The 12,766-nt window shown below is 53.8% G+C and overlaps 1 protein-coding gene across 4 annotated transcripts in view; it reads right to left on the reverse strand.

The window, feature by feature from the left end:
• The window catches only part of AMPD3 (adenosine monophosphate deaminase 3), an 83,591-nt gene that overhangs the window by 7,936 nt on the left and 62,889 nt on the right, over positions 1–12,766 (reverse strand). For all 4 annotated transcript variants that reach the window (XM_006763472.2, XM_015563717.1, XM_006763473.2 and 1 more), the window contains exons 6-11: positions 11,004–11,133; positions 7,096–7,290; positions 4,865–4,996; positions 4,147–4,310; positions 3,280–3,406; positions 401–564 (exon numbers count right to left, since the gene is read on the reverse strand). In XM_006763472.2, the coding sequence (XP_006763535.1) occupies positions 401–564; positions 3,280–3,406; positions 4,147–4,310; positions 4,865–4,996; positions 7,096–7,290; positions 11,004–11,133 (912 nt within the window). The remainder of the gene's footprint in view (positions 1–400; positions 565–3,279; positions 3,407–4,146; positions 4,311–4,864; positions 4,997–7,095; positions 7,291–11,003; positions 11,134–12,766) is intronic.

A 12,766-nucleotide genomic window follows, 5' to 3' on the forward strand; every position in this document is an offset into this window, starting at 1 on the left:
CGGGTGGGAGCCTGGCCTGGAAGACCATTGGGTACAGGCTCCATGAGGGCATGGGCTTAGTCTGCTTTGTTCCCTATAATGTGTCCAGTGCCTAGGACAGCGCCTTTCATGTAGCAGGTGCAATAATTTGTTGCATGAATGATTGCACGTGTGAACACTTGCATGCGTGTTGGACGTCCTATGCTTGTATCATATCAGGTACAGGCAGGTACACATGTAGGTGTTAGTGTGTGTGTGTGTGTGCATGCATACATGTGTGTGCAGGCTTGGAGTCTGGCCTCATGGTATGTATGATGGATTGTGCCTGTTGTAGTGGGCGTGGCTGCCTGTGTACCTGGCCCTGTGTGGGAGGCTTGAAGTGTGAGGGCCCGTGGCCGTGGGTGCAGGGCAGCTCACCCACCTGCGGAGGTTGTTGAGCACCATGATGTTGGCATACATGTAGTACAGGTAGTAGCTGTAGGGTGGGTTCTGCTCACTGGTCCAGATGTCCGGGTTGGGGCTCTTGTCCGAGAACATGTGGTCACTGTGCTTGGACTCATCATCCACACTATCGAACCCTGTCACCTGGGTGGGACGAGGGCCCTACATCAGCCAAGGCAGAGGAGCTGCCAGAGCCTTGGAGGCTGGGCCTCGCAGGTTCATGCCTCAGCTGGGGACCCAGGGCCAGCCTGAGGCACAGTGCCCCCAGGGATGGGATGGGGAGTGGGCACAATGCCATCATCTTTCCTCCAGGGCTGCCAAAGGTCCCCAGAGGGCCAGACTGGAGAGTGCTGAGCCCCTGTGTGATGGCGGCAATGGCGAGGGCACACTGGGGCCAGGTGAACAGCGAGGCAGCCTTACCCACTGCCCATTCCTCTGCTGTGCCAGGGAGGAGGCCAGCGCTGCAGGGTAGCCAGCAGTCCTGCCATCAGCAGCAGGGACAGCAGCTCTGAGGGGGAAGGGGACAGGCATGTCCCATGCACCTACTATACATTAGGCCTTGCTTGAAGCATTTACCACACATCAACTGATTTAATACTCAGTGGCCCTGTGAGGGAAGCCTGGGCTGCAAGCAAACCAGAGCCAAGGCGATTAGCCAGAGACCACAGGCTCTGAGCCTAAATGGGCTCAACATCTGGACTCCGGGGCTGTAGGTGGAGAGTGCCCAAGGGCATGTCCCAGATGTAGTCACATAAAAAACATCTGGAATGCTTCACAAACAGGCCAAGGTGGGCCCCATCCAATATGGCTTCCTCAGAGGGCTGAGCCATGGCTCTGGGAGGAGGTGGCTCTACACACCACCTCTCCCCGGGAGCTGCCCTCTGAGCCAGGTCAGAGAAGTTCCAGAGACTCCCACCTTCCACTTCAGTTACACCTCGACTGGGGTCCAGACTATGCCCTGGGGCCCCACCCTCGGCACTGACTTCCTAGTCACCTGCTCCCAGAGGTCAGGCCCTGACCACAAATGTACCTGTGAGGACACAGACTCTTAGCCAGCATGTGTGGCAGTTTGCTAACACGTGTCCCTCCTTACACTCAGCCTGAGTGGGGCTCTAGGAAAGGCCCCTGAAAGACTGCCCACTTCGCTCCACACTGGCCCCAGCTGGGTCTGCCAGCCTCTCCCAAAGGAGCAAGGGACCACGAGGGGCTGGGCAGAATCTTCCCCATCACAGAGCCCTATGTGTCAAAGGAACGAGGTACCCCCCACCCCCCATAGCTCTCGGCATGATCTGGACGGGCATGGGGGACCGGGAGGACTCAAGTTCTGCTCTGTCCCCACTAGCTCCAGCTTCACCGGGGCTCTCAAGGCCGGGCATGGGGGTAATGCCAGCCCCTCTACTGAACTCTATACCAACGGAGGCAGGGCCTGGAACTGGACCTCCCACAGGCCTCAAGCACAAAATATATACAAACCTTAATTCTTCCTCCTCCTGCTCAAGTCTGCTCTTCCTCATTGTCAGCAATGGCCCCTGAAAGGCGCACCACCCCCCTCAAGACCCCAGGCACCAGGAGGCCCCCTGGACCTCTCCTTGTAGCCCACCTTCAGGCTCCACCCTGTCCTGTCAACCTACACGCATGCCCAGCACGCTGCCTGGAGTCCTGGCCTGCCTCCCGCATAAGCCACACTTTTCTTACTTAGGAGGCCGTCTGGGATGGGGATAATAACACCTGCTCAGGAGTCAGGCACCTGGATATGAGTCCCAGTTCTGCCACTTTTTCGTTTTTATCTCTTCGTGTGTAAACTGGAGCTAGTAGCTTCGAAGGGCTGGTGTGAGGATTAAATGGGACAGTCCCTGGAGGGCGCCTAGCACAGGGTCTGACGCACAGCAAGCACATAATGCTGCTTATTATCAGCACAGGGTCCAACACACGGCTAGTACATAACACTCTTATTATTAACACCAACCATGGTGTAAAGTAGGGCAGCCATGAGGCTGAAGCAGGATCCCGTCACGTGCAGGCCCCGGAGCAGGCAGTAGCAGTAGCGGGGCTGTACGGCTAGTTCAAGCCCCGTCCATCTGACTGCTAACAGGCCCCTGACTCATCTTGACCCTTTCCCCCACCTCCAGCCACCTTCTGTTCCAGGCCACTCACCACACAGCAGCCAGGATGGTGTTTGTCTAAAACAGATTCAGTGATGTCCCTCAGCTTGTTGAAACCCTGTCCTGGTAGCCTTCCCGCCCCTCCACACACAGGCATTCACAAACTCAACCACCCCTACCCCATGACCCCAGCCTTCTGGAATCTCCCCTGCCTCCCTGTCAGAAATCTTCCCCAGAACCTCCACCAGATACTGACCTTGCTTCTCACTGTCCTCAGCTACCGCTATGCCAGGCACACAGAGCAAGCCACCAGCACCTGCCCCACCATGCCCTTTCTGGTTAGGTCTCCTACGCCCCTTCTCTCCCTCTCGCATGGAACTAAACAGACATGGAAGATAAATATATTGTGTGGGGCTTGTGTGCTTAAGGTGTGAGGGCCGTCTTTCTAAGTAAAAGCAGGAGAGCTGAAATGTCTGCGTCTCTAAAGAAGCTGGAGGCTGCTGCTTGGTGCTGCTGGTGCAGGACCCAGTCTTTCCAGCCCCACCTAACCAGGCACTGACTCCTCAGTCTTTCCCTGTGCTGCCCACCCCAGCACCCACCCAAGCCCCAGGGTGCCCCTGAGGAGCCTGGTGGGGCTGGCAACCCCATGTCTGGGCACAGGAGTGATAGACCTGGAAAGGGAAGCCTGATCGGCCTACGGGGAATCCTCCCCTCTCTCCGCCTCCACGCACATCGCCTGGGCACCACCCACACTTACGTATTTCAGGAAGAGGTGAAGCTCTCGGTGATCTTGGGGGTTGATTGTGGCCTCAAAAAGGGGCAGGAAGATGTTCTCCAACATCTTCCCAAAGCTTGGCAGCAGCCTCTTTGACCTAAATATGTCACTGGGGAAAGTGAAGACGACAATCAAGGTGGACCCAACAGCCCCCTTGGCCTGTCTGAGATCGACCTCAGTCACTTCCCATTCAAACAAAACACCGTGAGTGGAGGCAGAGATGTGGCTTGGACATTGTCCTTCCCCTCCCCTCCAACTCCCAGCAACATCTGCACTACTAGCGTTGGTTGGCAAACTCGGCACCTACCCAAGCCCCTCCGAGAGCTTTCTCAAGCCAGAGGCCACACTGGGAGAAGGGTGGAGGGATTCAGGGTGACCACGGAGATGAGTCTTCCTATTCCCCGGGGATCCAAACTCTCTGCCACTCAGCTCAGTTCCCCTAAAGCACAGGCCCCAGTCTGCCCAGGGGCCATGACCCCCGCCCCCCACCATCAGCCAGGCAGCTAGAGAGGACAGTGGTGGTCTCTGAGTCAGATCCAGGGGAGGGCCAGCAATGCAGGCCACCATCAGGTGCCCGAGTCCCTGGTGCTCACCCAAAAGGACCTCCGCATCCTGCAGTGAGAAGACAGGCAGCAGTTCCCACCAGGCATTTGTGCACATATGTTCTTTAAAGAGCAAGAGTTTGTCACAAAGACATCCCTGCTGAGCACCCCTTCCTATAGGAAAATCCCTGGGAGAAGAGGCCTAAGTGGGCACTGGAACAGGTCTCAACAGTGCAGACTCAGCGGCCCAGGCGGGACAGGTGGGGGGCCCAGGGGGCCCAGGCAGGCAGGGGGCCGCCTCACTTACTAGATCCGGGGCACCTGGATGATCCAGCGCATGTTAGGAGAGTAGACCTTGTGCTGGATGAACCAGTGGGCCAGGTTGAGCCACTCGTCGGGACTGCGGCCGTAGATGGAGAGCCTCGGCTCCGAGTACTGGTACTTGCTCTCCTCCAGCTCCCGGGCCACCTCCTGGGCACCAAGAAGAGCTCAGGTCAGGCCACGAGCACCCCAGCCGCTGGATCCTGCAGCTCCCTCAGCCACCTGCTCCCAGGCTGGGGAGGCCTCGTCTACATCACCTGGCTGCCAAGCAAGTACTCACTCGCCTCAGCAGAGGCTCCTTCCTGGAGAGAAAGGCCTTGGGTCTGCACCATCACAGCATAACCAGGCCAGGCAGCAGACACGGCTCCCCAGGGAGCTCAGCTGCTCCCAGCCAAGCTCAGGCTGCAAATAGACAGGGCAGCAAGGCTGGACGCTGTGAATGCTCTCAGGGTGGACACCCTCCTCCTCCTCTTGCCCACAGTCCACACAGTGGACACATTCAGCACCAGCCTGTCCACACTCGGAGCCGACAGCCGGGGCCAGAGCACTGGGCCCCTGGGCACCTGAGCTCGCCGGAGCTGGATGGTGGGTGGGCAGGGATTCGGGAAGGAGAAGATGACAAGGAGGCCAAACGCAACCCCCTTCTGAGGGCAGATGCTGGCAGGTGTCTGAGGAGGGCTTGGAGAGGCTGTGGGCCCACTCACCTTGACCATCCGAGCAAAGTACTCTCCTCCCAAATAGTTTTCTGTTTTCAAATACAGGTCACGTAGCTCACTGGCCCCCACAGGATTGTATTTAGAGTTGAACTTGTCGAAGCGGTGGAATGTCTGCCGGCCCTGGAGAGAGGGGGCACAGCCAGATTCACCGCTTTGTTCTACGGCCACCACAGCCATTCCCATCTCCAGGCCTTTACAAGGTGATCTGACACAGGGCCACACTGAAAGGTCTTCTCTGTCAGTTCTTGCATAAAATCAAAATGTCCTGGGGCCAGGACCATGCATCCTCATTCTGTCAGCCTTGGGGGTCCTTTTTGGGGGGCCCTTGGTGAAGGAGGACCAGGGCATTGTGCTCTAAGCTGCTATGGCTAAAAGCATGGCTGGCTGAGTGAGCAGAGGATGCCAAACTATTGAACGATCAATAAAGCGTGCCCTGCCCAGCCAGTGTGGCTCAGTGGCTGAGCGTCGACCTATGAACCAGGAGGTCACGATTTGATTCCCGGTCAGGGCACATGCTGGGGTTGCAGCTCAATTCTCTGTGTGGGGCATGTTACTATCTCTTTCTCTCTCTCCCTCTCCCCACCTCTCTGAAATCAATGAAAATATATATATATTTTTATTATTAGTTAAGGTATTACAAATGTGTAATGAAAATATATTTTTAAAAAAATAAAAATAAAGTATGTCCTATTACTAGTTAAATTTCATAATGCACTTTCTCCACCTTATCGCATTCAAAGTTTTGTTTGTTTATGCAACAGACTTTTTTTATTATAACACAAAATTTACCATCATAACCATTTGTAAGTGTACAGTTCAGTGGTATTAAGTACATTCATATTGTTGTACAACCATCACCACCATCCACCTCCAGAACTCTTTTCATCTTGTAAAACTGAAATTCTGTACCTATCCTATATAATAAAAGGCTAATATGCAAATCAACCGTATGGTGGATTGACCTGTCACTATGATGCACACACACTGGCCCACCAGGAGCAGATGCTCAACACAGGAGCTTCCCCCTGGTGGTCACTGCGCTCCCACAGGGGTAGTGCTGCTCAGCCAGAAGCCCTGAGCTGGGCTCATGGCTGGCGAAAGGACCTAACGAACGGTCGACAGCCACTATGATGCACACTGGCCCACCAGGAGGCAGATGCTCAATACAGGAGCTTCCCCCTGGTGGTCAGTGCACTCCCAAGGGGAGTGCTGCTCAGCCAGAAACCAGGCTCAGGGCTGCCGAGTGCAGCAGTGGTGACAGGAGCCTCTCCTGCCTCCACCGCAGCGCTAAGGACCCTTCGCAGGGAGCAGGCCTAAGCCAGCAGTCGGACATCCCCCAAGGGGTCCTAGGCTGCGAGAGGGTGCAGGTTGGGCTGAGGGACGCCCCCTCCAGTGCATGATTGTCATGCACCGGGCCTCTAGTTAAACAATAACTCCCCATTCTCCCTTCCCCCAGTCCCTAGCAATCTTTTTTTTTTTTTTTTTGTCCGAGCAATCTTTATTCTCCTTTCTGGCTGGATGAAATTGCATATCCTATGTACCTCACACAAGTGAAATCATACACTACTTATCCTTTTATATGGCTTCTTTGACTTAGCATAATGTTTTCAAGGATCATCCACATTATGGCAGATGTCAGCACTTTATTCTTTTTTAAGGCTGAAAAGTATTCCATTATATGGATATACCACATTTTGTTTTTTCATTCATTTATTGATGAATCCTTGGGTTGCTTCTACCTTTGGGCATAGTGAATAATGCTGCATTGATGTGTAAGTATCTGTTTTAGTCTCTGCTTTCAGTTCTTTTGGGTACATACTTAGGAGTGGAATTGCTGAGGAAACCCCATTACTACGTAGCTGCACCATCATTTAGTATTTTAATAACTTTGAAATGTCAATAGGCATGTTGCATTAAGCATTTTATAGGCAAGGAAATTAAAGCTTAAGTGAGTGGCTTAGGGGCACACAACTGCTAAGTGACAGAAGTGGAAATAGAACTGGGACCTGCCTGACTCCATGTTGCATACTCTTGTCCCCTGGCCCAGGGCTGCTCCCAGCCAGTTATTCTGAGGCCAAATTATCTCTCACAGTCGCCACGGCTAGAAGAGAAAGCTGCTTGCACAGTCAGCCTCTCTCCAAACACAATCATGGCTTCTTTTCAGGCGGCTGACTCCGCAGCCGGGACTGCCTGAGGCCCCGGGGCGGAAGCTCACTCACTGCGTGGACGTCCAGCGAATCCACAGTGAGGTCGTAAGGGTCCATGTTCAGGCTGTCGAACACCTGCCGCAGGGTGATCTTCTGGCCCTGCTTCTCGGCCACGATTCTGTCCGGCTCCGTCTGGTACGTGTGCTTGATAAAGCGCAGCAAGTGCTTCTGATTCATGCAGGCAGCCGCGTGGATGTGCGTGTCCACCTGCAACAGGGCACCCCCCAACCCGTGAGCCGGGCCGCCTCCTCTGGCAACAAGAGTTAGGACGTCCAACCCCTCAGGGTGCCGCCGATGCCTGGATGCCCTCTCCCCACTTCTTCTAGAAACTTTGGAACTGGTCTCCCTCCAGCCTTGCTGCCCAATTCACCTCCTTCCAGCATCTAGAAATCTTTTTAAGCTGTAGATTGGATCCGGCTACTTCTGCTAACGAAACATCAGTGCCCCTCGTGTCTTCAAGATTGAGTTCAAGCTCCGTAGCCTGGGATTCCAGGCTTACATCAAACTTACCTCTCCCCTGCCAGGGCCCTGCTTTATGCTCCAGCCACGCCACACCATTGCCAGGTGCCCCTGGCACCATGCTATTCCACACCACATCTTTGCCCATGCATGTCCTCAGCCTGGCATTCCTTCTTTTTTCCTCGTCAATCTCAGCCACCTGAAAACTTCCTAAAACCTCCTCCATTTGAAAGCTAGTCCTGATCCCGCAAGCACAGCTGATGAGTCTCCCTTTCCCAACTTCAGGAGCCGGCACAGACTCTCCCTGTACTGTACATGTCCTCTGATCCGCTCCAATATTTTCCTGGCTCCTCCTTCACTAGACAGGACAGGGACCATGTCCAATGCATGTCAGTCTCTAGAGCAGTGGTTCTCAACCTTCTGACCCTTTAAATACAGTTCCTCATGTTGTGACCCAACCATAAAATTATTTTCGTTTCTACTTCATAACTGTAATGGTGCTAACTGTTATGAATCCTAATGTAAATATCTGATATGCAGGATGGTCTTAGGCGACCCCTGTGAAAGGGTCGTTTGACCGCCAAAGGGGTCGCAACCCACAGGTTGAGAACCGCTGCTCTAGAGCCTGGTACAATGTATTACTTAAATCAGTGGCTGGCCAAATAAACAAATGAACCGGTATGACAGGTTCCAATAATTTTGATGATGTCCATATCCTCATATAATCTCAAGGCCCGCCAACTGTCCCACAAAATCCCACTCTACCCATTGACCTCTCTTGAGCCTTCCATTCAGATGCCAGCCCCAAAGAAACAGAGCCCGAGCTAAGCTGCGGATAACCTGAGGTCACAGTGGGCATCCTAGTCCCCCTTCCAAGAACCCAAAGGACCTAAGGGAGGTTCGTGGGGAGAGTGGCAGCAGCTCACAGGCCAGAGTGCAGCTGGCTGCCACGCCACACTCTGCAGTTACTACTGCGGCTGCCTGGGCACTCTGCCAGGGCTGGGTGAAGAGGCGGCTGACCTCAGGCCTGGGAATGCCGTCCCGCTGACCGGGCATCACCAAGTCGTGCAAAACCAGACATTTGATCCACTGAACTCCTCTGGGCATTATACCAGGCAGCCCACGTTGTTGGCCACATCACTCACTCATCAAGGCCCTTCCTGCCATTAATCCAGAAAGACAGACCACTAGACATCAGAGAAACGCAGCCATTCAAAGCACCAAAAGCACCGTGTAAAGGCTCTGACACCTCAGGGCTGAGCTGGGCTCCTGTGGAGGCACAAAAGAAGGTCAGCTTGGCTCAGTTCAGCCAGACACAGCTGGGTTCTACCACCTCAGCATGACTCAGCACATTCTGGGGTTTCTGGTCATGTCCTCCGGATTACCAGTGACACACTGCAGGGGGTACACTCTGTCTTTACCCCCGAGTCACAAGATGAGGGAGGAAAACAACTGGACCACCCAGGAAGCATCCACACTCCAAAATCTCCAAGACAATTGTTTTTGGAACAAGTAAAAGATGTCAGTGTTTTCAATTCATCGTAAGATCCAAATGCATTCCTTCTTTCATCTAACACCCAGGTCTAGTAAACAAACATTAGAGTTTCCAAACAGGCTGGCCAAACCTGGCTCCTGAGCCAACACTGACCATTCCATACCCATGGTGGACACCAATAATCGATCACAGCTCTTTTCACTAAGCTTTGGGAGCAGCCTGAGGTAGCCACTCCCAATTGGTTGTTTGGTACAGAAGATGAAACCTATTTGCTACCCTTGATATGACACTTAAGCCAGAGTGAATATGGCCTAATTCTACCCAACTCCTAAGCAGCGAACACACTCAGCCTCTCATTCTTAGCTCTGAGCGGAAACCAGTTATCTCAGTTACACAGCTGCTGGCCTCATGATGGCGTAACCCATGACCTGCTGCAATGTTGCAGGTGCTTTCACAAATACTGCCCACATCATGGCCATGCACAGCTCCTCGGAACCCGGCCCTAGCGTGCTCTCAGGACTCTGCCAGCCACCTCGGGAATGTGGAGGCTTGGATTTCAGAAAGCCAGCTCTCCCCACATAGTAGATGCTTCCAAGGTAAGATACAATAGCCAGCTCCCAGCAGGTGGGGAGGGGCAGGCACAGGTCTGAACTCAGAGCAGAGCTGGATTTATGGACTGACTATGGGGCCAGAGAACAGGTGACTGCGTCACAGCACAGGGGTCAAGACCATCTCTGTCCAGACAGCACATTAACCCCAGAAAGACAGGGAACCCTGAGGATGGGCTCTGGTATGTAACACAGCCCCTAAGGACTCTCCCACATCGTGGCTATAGAGCAGCTGGTTGGCCCAGGAATACCCACTGGGCCCCACTCAGAGACCAACAGTGTGGGAACCAGTGCTGTCAGCAAGGCCACCTCAGCCCCAGGCAACAGGAAGCAGTCAGACCCAGAGCATATGTGTCCAGAGGGCAGGACTGCATTGAGCTTGGACACTCATCTGGGCCTGTGCTGGACAGGTGGGTGCATCTGGGCAGGGCTGAGAGGAGCTGACAGAGACACAGAGGCACCCATCTGTATGAACACCTAAGGTTCACAGGGAAGGAACAAATGGTGCTTGAAGGTGAAAATGCCAGGTAGGTGGTGTCTACGTACATCCATTCGCCTCTATCTGGAAAACCCCAAACACTTCCAGAAGCCTCACAGCCCAGGAGCTGAAGCCAAACTCTAATTTCTTAAGGATCCCATCCAAGTGGGAGTCCATGCCAGACTCCATGAGGCTTAACAGACAGGACCCTGAGGCTTCCCCCGATGGAGCCTTCCATCTCCCATTGCTGAGTGCTGCCCACCTGAGCTGGGCTTTCCCAGGGGATCCACATCCTCCCTGGGCCCACCTACAAGAAGTGACTCTTGTTCAACAGCAAATGCCCATGCTTAGCACTACTCCCTTGCTTCACTGTATATTAGTTAAATGTAAGAAAATGGAAAAGCCAGAAACTGAGATCATTTACCACCTGAGTCCAGGCCAAGCCCTCTCATCCACTCTAGAGAGGGGCAGAGGGGGAGTACATACTTTTCTTTAAATACACTTGATTCCAAAGGAAGCAAAATCTGGAACTCCCAGGTCCAAAGAGGTCTTAACAGTCTTTTCTCTCCGTGAGGAATTTAATACATCCTCTACCTTAACAATAACCTGGCCTCAACCGATGACCAATGACCAGGTCATGCCTATTTTCCAAGGTAGAGGACACATTTCAACAGATGCACAACCTGGGTATCACGTACCATCTGGGGCATGATGGCCTGACACACAGAAGGCAGCACACTGGTCTTCCTTCTGCACAAACACATCACCTGCTCTGGCCAAGGAAGGCCACACAAGGGCACCGGCCCCAGACCGACTCAGGGCCTCCCCGTGGGTTAGAAGAGCGATGGGAAGGGGTCTGAACCCCGGCCCAGGAACACACCTTTCTCACATTATAGAAGTCTCGGTGGGGGTTACTCTTCAACTCTTTGAACTCAGACATCTCATTTAACATCTCGTGAAGGCTGAACTTGGATTCCAGAAAGTTCAGTCGCCGGTGACAATATGTTTTCCTGCAGGTTGGAAAGGGAGAGAAACCATAGTTGAGAAGTCTCATCGAGCTCTCCGGTTTGGAGACCTCCAGGGTCTGCAGGGAGCCACCCTCAAGGGGAAGGTCAGGATGGCGCAGGGAGGGAGGAGGTACCAGCTCTACGCAGACCCAGCTGAGGATCTGTGTACCCACATCCGTGTGCTCCGAAGTAAATGAGCAGCTGATACAGGGCAGTGGCGCTGACTCTGCAGCCTCATACAGATTCTCTGAGTTCTAGCTCTGTGCTTAGGCAGCGGCTCTTGAGCCTCTATTTCCCAGGAACAAGTAAGACGCTGGCAATGCCCAAGATCAACGGGAGGGTGAAAGGGGTTTATGCATGTGAAGTGGATGCTCAATAAAGCCTCCCTCCCTGACTGCTTCCGTTTCTTTTCCTCCCATCTATCCCCAGCCACCTTTAATTCTTTGAAAGGAGTTTGACTTCTTCCTAGGAGATTGGTAATACAGTCAAACTCTCAGGCATGACCTGCCCATCTTGGCCGGCTCCCAACCCCGAGACCCAAGGACCTCTCAGCTCGGAGGTTTCATTGTGGGCAGATGAGGAATGTAGAGATGTCTGTTACTAGGACAGAAATCTCTGCTCTGACTGATGCCCCTACCAGCTGGCAAAAAAGCCATTGGGGTGAATGGGGGAGCCCCCTGCTCAAGGCCAGCTGCCAGCCCACACCTAGCCCGGATGCCTGGCCACGCGCCTGTGCCCACAGCCACACAGAACCTTCAGCCACAATTCATGCCACGTGCTTCCTTGTGCCCGCCCCCACAAACAGCAGCTCCTTTAGCATCCAATCACTCAGACTTTCATAAAGAGCAGCTGTGGCCCCTGGAACAGCATGCTCATCTGCCAGTCAAGATGAGCCCCAGAGAGGAGCGCAGGAGTGTATTGGGTCACCAGGGATTTCAAAGATCACCTTGAGGAGGAAACTGGTCTTGCAAGGCGTGTCAGGCCATAAAAACTGTGAACAACGCACTGCCCTGGGGCAGGGGGTGGGGGGATGGGGGGGGGTCATTATCGCTGGCCCCAGGACAGATCAGTGGATCTGGGGACCTCAACACCTGGGGCCCTTCCTGTAAGCCTGCAGAAAAGGGGTGGAACCATATCTGCAAGACAAAGACCCCAGAAGGTTATAAAAGGTGAAGCCCTCTGCGGTGTTTCTTCACTCTGATTTGGAAATTATTCCCGGGGTCCACTAGTGTTAATAAACGGGATCCCTCCCTTTCTCTAGGAAGTGTGCCTGGTATTTCTTTGGTCTTCTGTAACAACCTCACACAGTCCCTCTCCCCAGTAGGATTCACCTTAACAGCCTCCCAGACAGGACGGGCACTGAGCACACACCCTCACCCGCTTTCCCTCAAAGCTCCTCCCTTTGGCTGAGGTGAGCCTCCCAGGAACTGTCCCTCCCCTCCTCCAGGTCTTATCTGCCCTCAGATCAGGGAGGAGCAAGACCCACCTGCCCATCCCCCTCGGGCCCACTCTCCTCCCTTGGAGACTGGCCTCACACTCATTCCCAGTAAAACCAAAAGGCAGGGCAAGAAAGAAGTTCCTCAGTGGTGACCAGCACCCTCTCACTCCCCGAGACCCCTAGTCCTGTCTGGGCACA

This window comes from Myotis davidii, unplaced genomic scaffold (assembly GCF_000327345.1).
Source record: "Myotis davidii unplaced genomic scaffold, ASM32734v1 scaffold118, whole genome shotgun sequence".
Classification (NCBI taxonomy): Eukaryota; Metazoa; Chordata; class Mammalia; order Chiroptera; family Vespertilionidae; genus Myotis; species Myotis davidii.